Genomic DNA, 19,140 nt, shown 5'->3' with positions numbered 1-19,140 from the left:
ACAAAATCATAAACTTACGGAAAATAGTCTTATCGATGATGTAAGCATCCGAAAGTCCCACCTTAACCGGATGTTTATCATCGTAGATTTGTTGTATATCAATGGGAATAGTTTTGTACGCGAACACAATGTCTCCTGATTTGTTGAGCGTAGCGCTGAACATAAACGATCCATTCTCGGGCCGATCCTGAAGTGACACATTCTCCCACACCACCGTGAATGTTTCTCCTGAACAAATAAAACGATTTATTAGGATGATAAGTTACAAAACTCTGGAATATCATCATTACCATCGTCGCGGAACTTTACGAATGAGTTGTTCGATAGGCTGGTATCGAAATTGGCCATTAATGGAGCGATATATTGTGTTGAGGCAAGCCACGAGTGGACGTAATCACCGGTGTACAAGAAGCCACCCGTAGCGATTGTTATGTTTCGGATAGGATAACCGTAATATGGGAAATCGAAAGACAGCAAGACTGTCTGTGAAGAGATGTGAGAGAACATTGTTATAACATTAAATTGGGGAAAAATCTTGTATTTTTTAGGTAGTTAGCTGTAATTATCGATTTCTGGAAAAGGGTAAGCGCGATCCATTGCTTGGTTTATTTGAGGCGCGCCAAAGATAAAGATTTGCCGTTTTTTTGGTGGGATTGACAGGCATCCGTCTATTATGAGCAGATTTCCTACTACAAACTATTGTACCGTGTGAAGGAATCAATCGCTCAAAAGCAACCAGTTTTAGTCAATAGAAGAGGAACTGTGTTTCATCAGAACAATTTCAGGCAACACACAGAGAGTGATTCGCCAGAAGCTCCTGGAGCATGTGTGATATGTCCATTCATTCAACACATAGCTTGGGCATGACGCGAATTTATTACTATCTATTACTCTATGAAGAATGAGTTGGTCTCATAAGAGGCACATGTAAATCAACTGTCTCAGATTTCCTTCGAATCAAAGATAATCGATCAGTGCAACGTTTTGAATACACTGCCACAATAACTGCCTTAAATGTTCAATGGAATCGCTCAACTGAACCATTTGTTTGGATGATACGCTGTAGTTTGTGGTAATTTACTCCCATGATTTGAGCAAATTCTCGAAACAGAATCGATTCAAACTGTCTGCCTTGATCGGTTGTTATTTTCTTTCAGGGATCCGACACGTGCTACGGTTTCCGCTGCCATGTCAGTCAACGTAATTGTCTCAGGCCATCGTATGAACCGATCGATTATGATGAGCAAATAGCGACTGACATTGAAAGGCAACAAGGAACTAACTATGTCCCTATAATATATGGCGGAATCGAGTTTTGGACACATCAGAATATTTTTGTTTTGTGCAGCAGTCAATCGTTAGTACTACAACCCATAGCAAACGTAACATGTTTGTGGTCAGTGAAGATGACGATTTTCCTCCCCTCCCACAAGCACCGAAAATACTGAACGGCCCCTTTTTGTTGCAGTTATTTCACGCCCAAAGGTTGAATAGCCACAACGAGAGTTCAAAAGCTCCTACGAAAAAAAACCCAAGTGGCTGTCGATGTTCCAGTTTAAACTTTTTGGAATTTGGCGAATTTCAGAAACTTCCAGTTTTTTCCAATTTTTATCTAGTTTTATCCCGATTTTTTACATGTGTGCTTCAGTTCTAACCATTTTATGTAAAATAAATTTACAGTGTATAAATATTATCTTTCTATCCCTTGACCAATTTTGTTTCTTGACATTTACTGTTCGATCGTTCGTTGTATTCGATGTTTCTTTTTCTCACACGCTCAACTTAGTGTTATTTTCTAACACTTCCTAATTTAATACGGTTAACGCGCAGTGCGTTTGGTGAAAATCCTTATCTCAAAAAAAAGGTGGGTAATGTCGGGGACATAACTGGAGAGACGCAGAGCTACCCGAAAAAGTCGTTAAAATTTGTGAGTTTTTGGTGACACACTCTTAAATCTACACAAGAAATCCCCCGCAAAGATATGAAAATCAATTTACTTATTATTATTATTTATGAATGCTTCGTACTTTTTGAAATAAATCTTTAGTGAAGGTTTTGAGTGACCCCAAATGTATCGTGGTTCTATGCAAGCAGCTAGCTCAAGATGATTCATTAATTCTTGTTCTCGGCGTTTATATTTTGTTCCACCAGCACCATATTATTCCACATTGGGATGTGATGTCTCAATCGAATAATATTGCACCTCTGTGTGTGTTGGACCGATAGCGGAGACTGGCGGTTCTTCTTTGGACAACAGTAAAACCGAGAATCGTTTGCCTCTGATAATGCTGCTGAGATTCTTTCTACTGTTGTTGCTGCTTCGCTATCGCTGAACTCATATCTGCTCGCTAGCTGATTTGAGACTTGAATCGACAAGGGTGACGCCAAAATTGATATGGTGCCTTCGTTTTCGTTTTAATTTCCCTTAGATAGAATGATATGCACGGTGGATTCGTACGAATATTTTCGCAGTAGTATTGATGTATTCAAAGTATATATCGTGTTCCCTTTTTAAGTTGGTACAATTTGATAAGCACAAATTGAGCCGATCAAATCGTAATATTCAGCGCGTGTATATAATGCTTCTTATACAATTTTAATTATTGTGATAGATGCGTAGAAATATTTTTAATCAATTGATACAAGATCTTTGCTATCTATTAAAAAATAACCGAGTTGTAAGCATTCGAAATCTTGCATTATTTCATTCAGGTCCAGTGTGGTTCAGGTTCAGATTTTTGATGTTGTGATGTTTGCTCGTTATTCTCGTGAGAAAAATAACGAGCCGTAACTCATACAATTTCAGATGATTCTACAAAACGACGGCTCAGTCCAGACTACTAAGCATTCTACTAAAGAGTTATTTCGAAGATTTTATTTTTTTCTGAAATAATACCCGAAGTAATAATCATGCGGATTGAATAATATAATTTCATAGTTCTACGTCGGTAATTCTGTCATGTCCCAAACTCAATTCCCTAGGATTTTTTCTTGGTTTTCACATTTCTCGATAACTTGCCCTTTTATAAGGTGCAAACGGAGGAAGTTTGAACAGCAATATTTGCCTTCTCCTAATTTTCCTTTTTTCTACTGATCCATATAAAGTTGAAATGCACAGAACCAACGCATGAAACATTGTTACTGATAAAAGCTGTTGATTCAGCGTTGGCTGGGACAAGACTATGTGCTACAAACCGCGAATCGTTCCTTTTATACAAAAAGTTATCAACGGGAGGAGCTTAAGTTGCAATATTTGCTCTCTTCACTGTCTTCAAAGCACGAACACAGATTTCTTGTTGCCACCACGGGTAGGTCAGCACTCAATTGCACCGAACAAATGTAGGGGAAGGTCGGGGAAGACGAACAGAGTGGAAAAGATGGAAACCCCTGTATGATTGATATATTACATTTTACTCGAGAAGTCGAAGCCCTAATGAAACTATGTCATCTCATGGTAAGAATTTCAACATTTCTCGTCATCGATTACTTCCTCTGGAGGTGCGTGAAGAAGGACCGTTGCTATGTTAAGAAGCCACAAAATTGGGAGGAACTTAAAGAAGAAATAACTCGGATTTTCAACAGCGACGAAGTCGTAATGTTAGAGTTGTGCATAAAGAATTTTGTTGACCGTTTAAGGTGAAGGTCGAAGCTAGCCATTGTAGTAGTATAGGTAAACCCTCGTGTAAAAATGGGGTAATAGTGTTTGTGAGAGAAGAGCAAAGCACACGTAAATAGATCAATTCACTTATCAGACTGTGTGGCGCTTCTTTGACACGAGTCTTTGAATACATTTGAAAAAAAAAAACAAATAACAATTTAATACTAAAGTAAAATGTATGAACGATATGTTCCGATGAACAATTGCAAATATAAATATATATAGAAGGTGCATTTGCATATGATTCTGATTATACGCGAGCGTAACATGAGCAAATTTATAACACATGCGAATTGGGGCTCTTTTGGTATTAACAAGTTCTTCCGCATAGTAACTCGATGTTGATAATTCCTTAATATTTTCCTTCGTTGATCGTATTGTTTTCACATATTCACGTTGGAAAGCCTTAACCCTTCTCTTCGTTGGCCGAGGCATTTAGATTGAATTTAATACTTTTCCGTTTACTGTTTTTGAAAGCATAGGCAGCCGTGGCAGTGTTCCGAGCTCTGCAACACAATTTTCTTACCCAATGTTAAAGTTGCTAAAACTTACATTATAGACCCATTAAACGTAAAAATAATAATTGTATTGATATCAACACAATTTTATTCTATTGATTTTCATGACATGGGACGCTATGACTCCGGAATAACATTTTATTGAGTGGTTTTTATAGCTGTTTCGATGATGTTGTTGGCATCAGTGTCGAAAAAATAACGATGCTTCCACCAATACAAACAAAACCATTGCAGAAGATTGAAAAACGAAAATTTAACTTTCAGAGCACTTGCTCGAGTTTTCCGACGTTCTTCACTATACGGTGCGAAAGCAGATGAAAATTTAATATCTTGTGAGTAATCGATTAAAGTTTGGTTGATATTACTTGATGGGAAGTGTGCAAAAACGATCATTTTCTTCACACTGTTTCGCAAAATTATTGATTTTTGGGCGAGGGGTGAGGGAGGGAGATGAAAGAAATGAGCGCCATTGTAGCAGCCATTTGTGGCTAGCTTCCACCTTCACCTTAAAACGCGTAATCGAAATAAGGGGTGGTCACATCGAATCTTGTCATTTCGGAAGCTATTTTAGACTTGAAAAAATGAGAAAAAATACAAGACCCTTCTAGGTGATTTTAATTAAGCCTTTTTGTTCAATAATTTTGAGGCCTATTTGAAGTCCTTCACTTATTGGGTAAACCGACAGCTCTTACATAGTTTAACTTAATCCTTGCCTTTAGCGACGATATCAATGATATACGCATAGATTGATATTATAATCCTTTAAATACAATTATATCTTCAAACATTTATACACATCAACACAAACTCTCACCACTCACCGTAGCTCTCCGATGGGAATTCGACAGTAGGCTGCTCACGTTCATGTTATCCAGCCGCTTCCAATACGCATCACTTGCATTCTTATCGGTGGTCCACACACTGTTATAGTACGTATGGTAATCCTCTTGCGATTTGGTTATGTTATGGTCGTGCAAGGTGGCATTCAACTCAGCTTCGGTTCGTTCCACCGTATCGATATTGATGGCATCACTCACCGCATCCAACGTAGTAGTGGTGCTGCTATCCTCGGATACCGCCAGCTTGGCCTCGAGTTTCCCTTTGGATTCAATCGATGCATTAATCGCACTCAGCAACACGCTACCCTGTGTGGGCGTTTTGGCGGTGGTCGGTTCCACGCCAGGCTTAATCGAGACCACCGAGTAATCTCTCCGCTGGCCGGTTCCATTGACCCCCAGCAAATGGTCGGTGTAGTAAGTTTCATTTGCACTGAACGCCTTCTTACCGGTGAGATTCTCGTTCAGCAATTTCTGCTTAGTCGCGCTGGTTTTGTTCTCGTTCTCGATCCCAAGTTGCCATTTGAGATTGAACAATTTTACCGGATCAGGTGTCTGTGACTCGGCCGACGTTTTGTTGGGCGTTTCTGTTGACTGTCGTTTCCCGCTGGACCCCCATTCTGTAATAAGAGAAAAAAAACACCAATCATTATCAGTGGAATAATTCAATTTCCAACCGGGAGAAACTTAATTTGTTTTATCTTATAATGGGAACAAAAGTGTTTTCAATTATCTATAATAACGGGTCCCGGATGGCAGAAGTCTTGATAACTTCAAGTTATGTCTAGAATTTGTCAGTTACATTTTACGGCCCGTCAATCGTCGTAAAAGACACACATTAGTAATAATAGTAACAAGCTAATCCCATTATCACGTAGCTGTCGTTGGTTTCTATATAAATAAATGCTTCGCAACTTGAAGGGAGGCGAGGCGTCTGCCAGAGTGCTCATGATTACGGCTCCATGTGAACAGATAAGAGAAATGCAATGGAATTGCAAATATGATCAGTGTGTTTTGAGAATAATCAACCCGACCCACACAGTTACTGATGCCTCACGAAATGGATGAGGTCATACCAGCAACGCTCAGCCGCATTTGCTCGCTTGTAGAATTGACCCCCAACACGACCTGTTGCACAATTAACCGGAAATGTCCGCAGTGATGTTTCCTGCGATGCATTCTCTACAAGCATTCGCCGTCCCTATAATGCAGCACATTACGCGTTATCGATTTTCTAGTTCAAGGACTAGAAGCATTGTGATGGGGTGTAATGTTGATGTTTAATGATGATTGATGTTCGATTTACGATTTGTGAAGCTAGTTTAATCATCCGCCGACGATTTATTCTAAGTTGAGTGGAGATATTTTTCGTTTTTTTACAGTTTTGATCGAATTATTATGTTTAACAAACAAAACTCTATATATGTATTGTATTTATCAGTATTATTCAAATTAAACTGCAAAAAGATAATCACAGCAAAGATAAATTTTCGAAATTCTTCTTAACCTGTCCGTCTTACCCCCAGTTTCCCTAATCACGATCAATAAAAAAAAGCAAAGAATCAATTTTCTCCAAACAATAACCGGAACATGGTGGGGTGCCCATCCAGGAGACCTCATTCAGTTATACAAAACAACGATATTATCAGTGTTAGAATATGGCAGTTTTTGCTTCCGATCAGCTGCCAGGATTCATATTCTCAAGCTGGAGAGAATACAATATCGTTGCTTGCGTATAGCCATGGGGTGTTTGCATTCGACACATACGATGAGTCTCGAAGTTTTGGCAGGAGTACCCCCGCTTACTCTTCGGTTCACAGAATTATCCTACAGATTTCTCATCCGTTGCAAGATCATGAATCCATTGGTGATTGATAACTTCGAAAATCTACTCCAACTGACTCCTCAGTCAAGTTTTATGTCTCTATACCATGAGTAACTTACCCATGAAGTGCACCCTTCACCGGGCATCTCCAACCAAGTTTGCTTCCCATACTTTTGCAATTCCTCTGTCAATTTTGATCTGTCCATGCGACAAAAGATCCATGGAATCCCAGATCATCTACGCTCCGATTACATTCCGGAGATATTTTCGGCAGAATATGGGAAAGTTAGATCTGATAAAATGTTCTTTACTGACGGTTCATGCATAAACGGGTCCACTGGCTTCGGCATCTTCAATGAAAATTCCAGTGCCTCTTTCAAACTCAAAGATCCTTGTTCCGTGTATGTCGCTGAACTGGGTGCGATATATTACGCATTAGGGATCATTGAAACATTGCCCATCGACCACTACTTTATTTTTTCAGACAGTCTCAGCTCAATAGAGGCAATCCGCTCAATGAAAGTTGATAAACGCTCATCTTATTTCCTAACAAAAATAAGACATCTATTGAGTGTTTTGGTCGAAAAATTATTCAAGATTACCTTAGCATGGGTTCCCTCTCATTGCTCGATTCCGGGGAATGAGAAAGCGGACTCGCTAGCTAAGGTGGGCGCTTCAGAAGGCACACTTTTTGAAAGGCAAATTACTTATAACGAATTTTTTCACATTCCTCGTCAGGACACACTCGTTAGTTGGCAGCGCATGTGGAGTGAAGATGAGTTCGGTCGTTGGTTACACACGATTATCCCTAAGGTTTCGACGAAAGCTTGGTTTAAGGGATTGAATGTCGGTCGTGATTTCATTCGCGTGATATCTCGGCTTATGTCCAATCACTACAACCTAAACGCGCATCTCTATCGAATTGGGCTCGCAGCAAACAATCTTTGTGATTGTGGCGATGGTTACCACGACATCGAGCATATTGTCTGGTCGTGTATCCGGTTCCATGCTGCTCGCTCTCAGCTCTCTAGAGCACTGAGAGCAAAAGGCAGACAATCGGATATCCCCGTCCGGGATATCTTAGGTAGCCGTGATCCTGATCTTCTGCTTCATCTATACCTGTTCCTCAGGAACGCCGATGTCAACGTTTAATGATTTTTCCTTCGTTGTGTCCCTGTTTCGTATCCCTCCTGTTCGATCTATAAACTTTTACTTAGTCGCGGCAATACATACACACACTCTTTACAGATACACGGGCCGAAGGTTGTGCAGTCCACTGATGATTCAACAAAAGCCAAAGGTTGTACCGCTCATGACAACTCTACACGAGCTGATGATTGCGCCGGCTAGTGACCATTCTATCCTGGATTCCTCGAGAAGACGCACCACGCTAGATATGGGGTACAGACTAGGGGGGCGTTGCTGATTAATGGTCAGCTGCATCCCAATAGGAAGTATCCCGTGTCGGGCACAGGTACAGATCATTGAAGACAGCAACATCACAATTACGAAAACACTTGTAATACTAACCTCGAGCCAACCGCGAGTAATCGGTTACATATTACTAACATAGTTATAAGGCAAACATTGTCGAAATATTGAACTCCCGGCCCCGTCAGGTTGACGCCATATGAGCCTTAATAAAAATATATATTTTGGATAAAAAAAAAATAAAAAAAAATGTTCGTAAAATAATTACAGAAACGGAAACGGCTCTTTTCAATTCACACAAAGTTGTTGTAAAAGCTGCCCAATACGCAAACTCGGTTGATGCGAAGGAATCAACCTTGTGAATCTGGATTGGCACTTTACTGGGTTGAAGTAAGAAAAAGTGTCGAGTGCATTACCCTTGTTCCTAGAACAAACTGAATTGACTGCCTTCGCACTAATTCCCTACGGAACGAGCCACGAACGGGAGCAGAATCAATCTATTAAATATCAACTAAGCGGGAGTATCAACGAGTACAAAATTTTCACGAACTCCGAGCGCAAATTATACAACTATTGCTGCGGACGTTGGAAAACTTGAATATGAAGAACTCTCGTCAGTCGATTCAATAGGAAATTTCGGATTTAATCGTACGGCACGATTCCAAAGACTACTTGCTTTATTCAGAGAACCTTGGGTTTTTATACAATTTTCTATTTTTCAATTTTTCTATCCTAATTCTAGCCTAAATTTAAACTTAATGTGTGAAGGAAAGAGAAAACTATAAACGTTCTTGCCTCGTTCATATGCATCCTTTAACTATCGCTTTTACCATACAACTCCTGGCTAATGTTTATCTAAGATTTGTAACTGCATTCTAAGACCAACGGAGCCTAGCGCAATATGAAATGTGTGCGATCGGACCAATCCCTTTCCTTTCACTGTTTTATTGCACTGAGTTTTATTGCACCCGCTCCCGATAGGTTGTTTATTTCAGGATCGTACACTCGGTTATCGTGTAATCTTTTTCTCCTGTCCTTCTTTCGATCGTTTACGATATTAAAAAATAAATTATTTTTTCCGTTTTCTTACAGTTGTGATAAAAGATTTGGTTTCGATTTTCATTCAGCCCAGAGTGTCGAAGATATGCAATTTCGAGTTTCACTGATGATATATACTCATATATACGATTAGGAAGAATTTCACAAAACTAAATGTACAAATGTTGAAAAGATGGAAGAAACGTTAGTGTCCTTAAATAAATCATGACGTTGATGGCGTAATATAGTGTTTTGATCTTCCGTATATTGATGACAATTTTCAAAAATTGTCACAACAAAAAAAGTTTTTCTAGTTGATTTCGAAATTTGTACTACAGAAAGCGATTTTTACCAAACAAACCATCGTTGTTAACTTGCCGTCTGTCGAAAGGTATAGAATGCTAACTATACCGCATGAAGTGTTTTTTTTTCTATATCTTCAATATAGTGCGATAGGTTTGCGTGATGAAGAGTTGATCGACCTTCTGACCGTTGTTTCCGAGAGTTGACAGGTAACTGCACGAATTTCAATGTATGTCATAATTGAACATGAATTGAAACTAATAATTCAAATCCAACCAGTATAATGAATCATATAAATTGTTAACTAGCATGCAAGCATTTGATATTTTGCGAATTTCTGTATCGGTACCTCGTCAATAAGCTCGGTCCCAAGGTTAAAAATATGACATCACACATAACGAAAGATGGTTTCTCTCTTGCGGCGGCTCTCCATATCCACAAAGTGCCGAAACCAGTTTTGGCCGAGTTCAGTGCAACGAATAAATTTAACTGAGCCAGACAATTCCACTGTCGTGGGTGAGGGAATGAAACTAAACCAATCAATCGGAATTGGGAATCCTGAAGTCAAATGTGTGCTATAGTGGAAATTCCAGAGCAGGTTCTATGTGTTGAATTCTTCTGCTATAGTGTGTTCAAAAATGCCGTATCAGACGTCAGTGTTATACTTTTTTAAATATTAGTTTTAATTTTTTTTTCTACCAAAATAATGACCCACGTACGTCAATTATAAATACATAATTTACGCACGTGATCTTTCTGCTCATTTGATCACGAATTACATTCATAAAAAATGGAATGAAAACAAGTTCGAATCACTTATTTATTCTAAAAAATAATCGAAAAATTCCAACAAATTAAATTTGAAGATAATGGAAATTATTACGAGAGATGCGGTAAAAGTGAGATATTTCCTCTCGGAGTTACATGAAAAATTATCATCCAATTCTAAGAGTCGGACGATTTGAAAGTACAATGACAAATGAACAGAGTGAACTGACATTTTTCATTTACTTCGTTTTGCGGCAAAAAACATGCGAGAATTTATGGTCATGTCGCAAAGTTATTCTCGGAATAACCCCTAATTTCATGGAAATGATGATAGTGACTATACTAGAACTGGTCCATGCATATATTTCAATGCTGCACATTGTTTTCTGATAATTTGTGACTGACCATCCATACTCATGTTTCGATTATTTGAACATTACATATTCAATAACGACGTTGACCACTACTTTACAATCGTATGGGGAATATTAGTATGATATTCGCTGCTAGAGAGATTTATTGCTACTTCCAAGCAGTTTTGCTATAACTGAAGATGTTTTTCGGTGTCACACAGAATTTACAGATTTTTTTTAAGAACGTCCCATTATTAGTTATGTGCCACTTTCTATTTTATTTGTCTGCGATCACGTTAATGGTCAATCACTTACCTCACCCATTTTTTAATCAAATCGTTTGTTAGAATGAGTGTCATCTATTTTAACACTTAGTTGCTCATACCCTGCGTTTCACAACTATAGAACCACTCATTTTTTCTGAGTTTCCAGTGATATGTACGAAGTCGGTTGAATTGAAGTATTTAGTGTGGGACATAACAACTATCTTCATTTAAAAGACTGGTCATTTGAACTTTATTGTTGTGTTCAGGCGCGAAACATTCAAAAAACAAAAGTTCCAGTGTTTCATAACTATAGAACCAGATGGAAAAACTCTCACTCCTTTACAAAATTAACGACAATTTCGCATGAATTACAATGAGCTTCTAATTCGTAGATCATCTTTAGTTCTCAATCAGTTCAAAAACCCCATTTGGGGTGGTTTTGACCAAGCTGCGCCATGTTGTAGTGTGTATCTCATTCTACGCAGAGGATACTGCTTGTTTATGATTTTACAATCATACTGCTTGAAACCTGCATCTACTATTCGTACGATCACTCCTCATAAGTTCTTGATAGGGGTTTGATCTGGTAAACAAGCTGACCAGTCCAGAATCTGATGCCTCTATTTAATAAACCATGCCTTGACTTTCCGGATGTTATGAATTGATGTCAAATTACCCAATTACCACGGTGTTTTTGATCCAAAAATAAAAGTAAACGATTCTGAAGTACTTCATTGCACTTCTGACTGTACATTTGTGTTGATGAAAAGCTATCTGAACCAGGCCGTTTTGAAAATATTTCCCTCAACCTGTCAACTGTCAACCTGTCAAACTGTCGCCTGCAAAGTTACGAGTTGAAAAATTACATGACACGATCCGTAAGTCCTTCCAGTATAAAGAAATTTCATTCGAATTGGATTTCTTTTTATCACAGAAGTTCTCCTGACAGAGTGAAACCCATGAGATTAGCTTTTACATTAGTTTTTGGACCTGCAGCCTTGAAGATGAGATTTTAATGGTTTGGGGAGAATTTTCTCAAAAAGGCCTGGTTGAGGTAGCTTACCATCAACACGAATGAACAGTCAGATGTGCAAAGAAGTACTTCAGAATCATTTACTGCTATTTTAACATCAAAAACAATTTGATAACTGGGTAATTTGGCATCAATTCATAAAATCTGAAAAGTCAACGTATGGTTTATTGAATAGGGGCTTCAGATTCTGAACTGGTCATCTTGTTTACCAGATCGAATCCCTATCAATAACTTATGAGGAGTGATTGTACGAATAGTAGATGCAGCTTACAAGCATTATGAGTGATTTGAAGAGCTTAAACGATCCTCTTCGTAGAACGAGATACACACTACAACATGGCGCAACTTGATGAAACCACCCCGAATAGGTTATTTGAACTGATTGAAAACTGAAGATGACTTACGAATTAGAAACTCATTGTAATTCATGTGAAATTGACGTTAATTTTGTAAAGGAGTGAGAGTTTTTCCATCTGGTTCTATAGTTATGAAACACTGGAATTTTTGATTTTTGAATGTTTCGCGCCTGAACACAACAATAAAGCTCAAATGACCAGTCTTTTAAATGAAGATAGTTGTTATGTCCTACACTAAATACTTCAATTCATCCGACTTCTTACATATCTCTGGAAACTCAAACAAAATGAGTGGTTCTATAGTTGTGAAACGCAGTGTATAATTCGATTCAATGTGGAAAGATGCCAAGAATTGCGTTTAATATGAATCACTTATCGCAGAATAAAAAGAAGTTTTTTTTATTAATAACTAGCTGACTCGGCAAAATTTATTTTTTCGTATTTTATTTTTTAGTACTTCTGTCAAAACTCGACATTATAATATCAGATTATTTTCAGACACAATTCTCGTGCAAGATTTTTCATCCACTTGCAAATAACATGTTTCTCCGTTACATGGAATAAATGTTTGATACAAAAAATGTGATAAAATGAAGACAGCCCTTTCTCGAGTTTTGCTCTTATCAACATATTCGACGATCCATTTTTATTTATATAGATAGAAGACGATATAGGAGTGTGTTTTATCACATTAAAATCCATTTCCACTTTCGAACGAAGATCAATTTCGTTATCTATCTAACAACGCTTGTCAATATGTAATTGTAGAACACATGCGAATTGAATTTTTCGAATTTTCCCATTTTCCTTCAGAGTTTTCCGAAAATTTTCAATTGTCATTTTTGGTTGGAATATGTTCGGATGAAATATGTGCATTATTTCTATGGGACCCCCTCTCCTTTCCAGAGGAGGAAGGGGTGTCATACCATCATAGAAACATTTAGAGAGGGGGGTGGAGTGTCCAACCACCGTAAAAACATTTATTGCACTCTGAAACCTCCACATGTCAAATTTGGTTTCATTTGCTTCATTAATTCTCGAGTTATGCAGAAATTTGTGTTTCATTTGTATAGAAGACAGACCCCCCACCCCCCTTAGAGAGGGGGGTGGAGTGTCTAACCACCATAGAAACATTTATTGCACCCTAAAACCTCCATATGCCTAATTTGTTTTCATTTGCTTGATTCATTCTCGAGTAATGCAGAAATTTTTGTTCCATTTGTATGGCAGCGCACCCCCCCCTCCCTCTCACCCCTAAGAGAGGGGGAGAAGTATCTAACCACCATAGAATCATTCATTGTACCCTAAAATCTTCATATACCAAATTACGTTTCATTTGCTTGATTAGTTCTCGAGTTATGCAGTAATTTTTTGTTTCATTTGTATGGCAGCCCCCCTTAGAGAGGAAGGAGGGGTCTCAAACTAACATAAAAACCCGGCCACAAAATACAAATTTTCACGTCGATCGGTTCAGGAGTTTTCAAGTCCATAAGAATCGGACAGAAAGACAGACAGACATCACTTCATTTTTACATACAGGGCGGACTCGATTATATACAGTCTCAAATTTATTTTCACTGTACATATATGATCGAGTTTTGTATATAATCAAGTCTATTTTTTCTCTTTCAATCGTTTTTTTATGCGTATATTTTTCGGTTTTTCGAAAATAAAAGAAAAATTTTATTTTTGATTCATCCCCTTATGCCTTTCTCATATTAACAAACCGAATTCATTCAGGAGGTGATAGAGAATAATAGTTGATGAAAAAATCCTTCTACGCATATGTTCGAATTTCAACAACAATGACAGAGTTATAGAACTTTTTGTTTGTTTTGGACTCTGTTGCCTCAAACTGCACTACATTGAAAAGTACGCTACCTACACAATACGATTCTGTTGCTTCCATTAGAAAGATGAGAAAATTTAGTATAGAATAATGAAACATCTAAATTAGTTGCTTTGAACAACATTTTGAAAGTGAAAACTTCAAAGTTGCTAATTTTTAATGTGTTATTATCAATTTTAACCTAAAAATTCATATTAAACTTGGTTATTTCTATCAATCACATGAAAGCTCTCTAACCGCTTTACAATTTGATCGGAAAGCTCCTACGTCTCTCCAAGTATTTCCCCGATATTATCCACCCGTTATTTTGTGGCTTACCGATGAAGTATATGCTTTGTAAGCTTCGACAAACCAACGATGACGATGACGATTCAATGAAACTTCCCGCAAATTGTGTTCTTCCGATACAAAATTCAACATTTTCTATGCGGAAGAAATTGGTTATTAACACTGCAATTAAATGGACTGTACGACGTTCTAGGGTTGAAGTAAACGCATTTGAAAAAAATGTTTTCCAACCTTAACATGCCAACAGCACGACATTCGCTAGATATAATAAATTCGTAAAATCACAAAGTGATAAACATGCACAATTCAATGCATGCATTAGAGAGCTGTTTAACTAATTAACTAATGGAAGTCGAAAACAATAAGCAAGGCCGAATCAATATGAACCAATAATCTAGCAAGCCAACCTAATGCTTTCATGGATCAATGATCATAAATTCAAGACTGGAGTTAGGAGAAATGATAACCTAGATTTAATGTGAATTAATTTGAAAATAGTATACCTCAACCCGTTATGAGTTATCTCTTCACACGAAAAGAGTGATGTAAAAAATCAAACCTTCGTGATTTCCTTCATTCATGCGGCTTTCTGATATTCTATAAAGGCACGTTCTTTCAATCAACAACAAACGATCCGTAGGTGCAATTGAAATATAGGAGTTTTTCGATATGATGATTTCACTTGTAAAGCTACAAACTGATGTGGTTCAATGGGTAACAATCATATGACTTTGGTTCACGGACGAACCGCTACAGATATAATCGAAATTTGCCAAAAAAAAGATCCCACTTCCAATGTCACGTGATTATTTACATTCTCTTTCCGCGTTCGTTGTTTATGGTGCAATTTTTTTTCATACCCATTCCAATGTTAGAGCGAAAAACGGCTGTGGCACGCTCTGCAAGTTCACCCCTTTCTACAATTAAGTAACGAAACAATGTCCATCCGTCCTTAAGTATCTCCGCTATTACACCACAGCAATGTTGTTTTCGCTGTTTGTTTCATTTTGCCATCTTTATCCAAAACAAAAGCACTTCAATCTGACGTCGTCACGGCGTGTACTCATTATGTGTCAGAGGCCAGTTATTTTCTTCTCTTTCGCCATATTTCAACCGCTGGCCGCCGCAAAAAAAAAATAACGACCAAAGATCATTACATCACGGCATTTGTATAACACGCTTACTGAACCGCCCAACGCTTGGGTCTGACAGCTGCTGCTCTGCTTTATCTACTCTCATTGAAGTAGCGCACCTCTCACGATCCAATGCGATCGCGCCCTCCGATCCCACCACTTCGGTTCGGTTGGGGCTTGCTCCACATTGGGGAAACCAGACATTCACACTCGTATCCATGCGTGTATATCGCAGTCGCGTGGATTTGTTGCCGTATATCACCTCCACTACCTACTGGATGAGACTTCGACTTCAAAGGAGATGAACTGTTTCTGCACTGGCCGGCTTTCACCGGTTTCATATACAGCTTACGCGATTATATATTTTCGTTCTGTCTAGCAAGGGCTCGTAAAGAGGATCAATTAGTGAGTGAGAATAATGGATTTTAATTGTTGACGGGTAAATAATAGAAACAAGCTTGTAAACAGTTGGAAGCAATCAGCGTTCAAGATCGTTATGTAATAAGCTAAACAAACAGTTGATCCATTCATGAAGGCATTTAAAAACCGAACATACAAACTAAAAATTTATTTTCGCTGTTTGAATTTGCATTTTTTTGACTCACGCTCAAGGTTGGAAAACAAAGGAGCATGATGCGATTCACTATTAACCCTTCAATACGGCAGTGTGCTCCGCCGGAGTGCTACCGCAGTACGGAGCACTGCGCCGAAAAGTATGCACATCGCGCTAGTGTGATCGATGTGCAGTATCAATTTCATGTCGTCTAAAGACGACGCTCGTACGTACAGCTCATCGCGCGGATATCGCCTATAGACGACGCTCGTAGCGGAAGGGTTAATCGCAAACTGCACAGATCACGATCTGTACAAACTGCGACTAACGATGAATTCTGTTCCATCATAACAAAATGATACTCGCTTGGTAACTCTGAGTTGACCAAAGCTTTGCTAGACTCAACCTGGTTCGAATAATTGAGTTACTTTCCTCACTTGTTTTGTGTACAACTCGTAACAAGAACTTGCTCAATGAGAATGAGCAGCTCTATGGCTTACGATTTACGATTTTCGCTCTCTCGTCCTGAACGCCCGGATTTTCCTCTCCGAGCGCGTTTACTTTGATCAAATTGAAGATAAAAAAATGCACTACAGCAGATAGAACGATTTTAATGTTCGAGACATGCTTTTTTATATCATTAATGACCTTCAGCCATCGTATATAAAATTCCGACAATGACATGTGTACGGCTTGCATGTCCTTGGTGCAAACATAAAGAGGCTTAAAAGCCACATGATAATCGTTTATAAATTTCCAGTGATTTGAGATCTGAAAAAAAACAACATACAACATAAACCAATATAAATATTGGTTTCGGGTATCTGAACACGATAAAATTTCTACCCAATTCTGGAAACTCTTCTCCCAAATTTTTGAAGACAATTTTTTTGAGATTCGAAATTGTCAATCATTTTGTATACTCCAGCCCATCGGGTTTGACTCCAGATTGGTGGATATTTAGCAGTGTGAAATTCAAAATACGTTTTGTACTTTATGTTTCTGCAGCGTTTGGCGATCTCAGTGATTTCTTTCACATTCTTATCCATGTTGTTCACAACATCGAATATTGCGAGTTGCAGTGTATGAGCCGCACACCTGACAAGATTTATCTGGTTTTGAAGTTCCTCCGATAGTTCATAGGTTAGTTTTTGCTCGGTTGCATACTCTCCATCTTCTTCGTAATCTCCGATTATCCACATTTTCTCTAACTCTTTTTTGAGTTCCTTAACAGCTGACACCATATTCGCCCCGTTGTCCACGGTTATTGCAAATATTTGGTCAAGGGTTACACCGTAGCTTCTAATTACCTCCAGAATTTTTTCCTTGAGCATTTTAGCTGTTTGACGCTGAATCACCTCCAGCATGCCTGTTCATCACGAAATAAAAGACGATGGAAATATATGGGAATAATATACCTTATTTATACGTACCAAGCGTACGGACGACGACCTTGCCATCCATTTCAAACTGTGCATTTATACCTAATACTTTCCGGTTAAACCTCGACGCCGAATCAACCTTGAGACAAACCAACTGTCCTTGCATTTCTTCGGTCAGGAAGAATCGAATTTTTGAGCAATGTTTTTCAAATGATCCCTAATATTTGTTCGATTTAATTTAACACTCAACACTGTCCCAATAGGGTCAAATAGCTGTTTGAAACCTTCCCATTCAAAACAGTTGAATGCAAGGTTATGGAAGCTAACAAGTTTTACAGTAGTTTATCGATAGGAACCTGTCGAGGCTGACAAGCGGAACTTACATCATCCGAGAATAAGTTTTGTGACTTTGCTACTTTAAAATGTTGTGTACGAAAATGTCTTATAAAGTTTCCAATATCGTATGATGTTTGGGTAGTGCTCCCTTGGCCGAGTGGTTAGCGTCATAACTAACATGCCGGGTGTTCGGGTTCGATTCCCGTTCTGGTCGGGGGAATTTTTCGTCAAAAAAATTTCCTCCGACTTGCACTGTGATCACGCGTATTCTAGAGCTTGCCACTCAGAATGCATTCAAGGCGTGTTATTTGGCATAGAAATCTCAACTAAGTACTAATAAAAATGACGCAAGTCTCGCATAAAATGCAAAAACACGATTTTCCATGTCATCGATGGATTGAGTGGTAACATTGTCGGATCAATTCGCATAGCAGTCCAAAAACCATCGCATATCGTTATATACAGCTTTATATGCGTACAAAATATGGCATATACGTATATCGCCTCCACTTTTGCGTGTATATGCTAGTTATATGCATCATATATCATGCATATACGTGTCTTGGTTGTATGTATATCGCCTCCAATTATAGCTATTCATACGACTTAATGTTTGCTGGGACCCAACAGAAAAATAATACAGGTTCAATACTTTACCATAACGAAAACAAGCTACCAATTTTCACGAAAATCTGAAAACCACTATATCAGTTTGGCATGGAATGGCTGCAATAATACTGCAGTAATACTGCAATAGTTCACAAATTTCAAAGTTCGCGTTTTTCTTGTTGTTTTTCATGTCTTTTAGTGCGGCCATAATAATAATTGAGATTACTGCATTTGGATTGATGTTAGAAAATATCATTAACTTCCTTGAATAGTGGATGTGATATAATCCACTTTATATATGTATATATATATTAATAAATATTTTCAAACGAATACATTTGTCAAACAAACTGCAAAACTAAATACTTTTATACTGTGCCTTCATTTTTTGAGTTTAACGTTCAAGGACCCTTCAATAAAAATGGCATTGAAAAACTGAGTGCTTCTTGATTGGCGCGTGCTCCAACTGGCGAACTGCCAATTAAAAGACACTCCAACTTAAAAAGCGCTATAAAACTACTAAAAAATTACTACTAGGCATGTTTGCGGATTAATGGAAAGATATGATATGTTGATCCTTGAAATAAGTTTGAAAGTTAACAATT

At 38.1% G+C, this 19,140-nt stretch overlaps 1 protein-coding gene across 1 annotated transcript in view; it reads right to left on the bottom strand.

Moving 5' to 3' along the window:
* Window positions 1-19,140, bottom strand: part of LOC129765405 (plexin domain-containing protein 2) — a 45,238-nt gene that overhangs the window by 10,166 nt on the left and 15,932 nt on the right. Inside the window, exons 2-4 of the mRNA XM_055765709.1 lie at window positions 4,998-5,632; window positions 291-483; window positions 19-228 (exon numbers count right to left, since the gene is read on the bottom strand). Of these exons, the coding sequence (XP_055621684.1) occupies window positions 19-228; window positions 291-483; window positions 4,998-5,632 (1,038 nt within the window). The remainder of the gene's footprint in view (window positions 1-18; window positions 229-290; window positions 484-4,997; window positions 5,633-19,140) is intronic.

The sequence above is a fragment of the Toxorhynchites rutilus genome, chromosome 2 (genome assembly GCF_029784135.1).
Source record: "Toxorhynchites rutilus septentrionalis strain SRP chromosome 2, ASM2978413v1, whole genome shotgun sequence".
NCBI classification, from domain to species: Eukaryota; Metazoa; Arthropoda; class Insecta; order Diptera; family Culicidae; genus Toxorhynchites; species Toxorhynchites rutilus.
The sequence above is the reverse complement of the archived record's forward strand: the minus strand, read 5'-3'. Positions and strand labels throughout refer to the sequence as shown.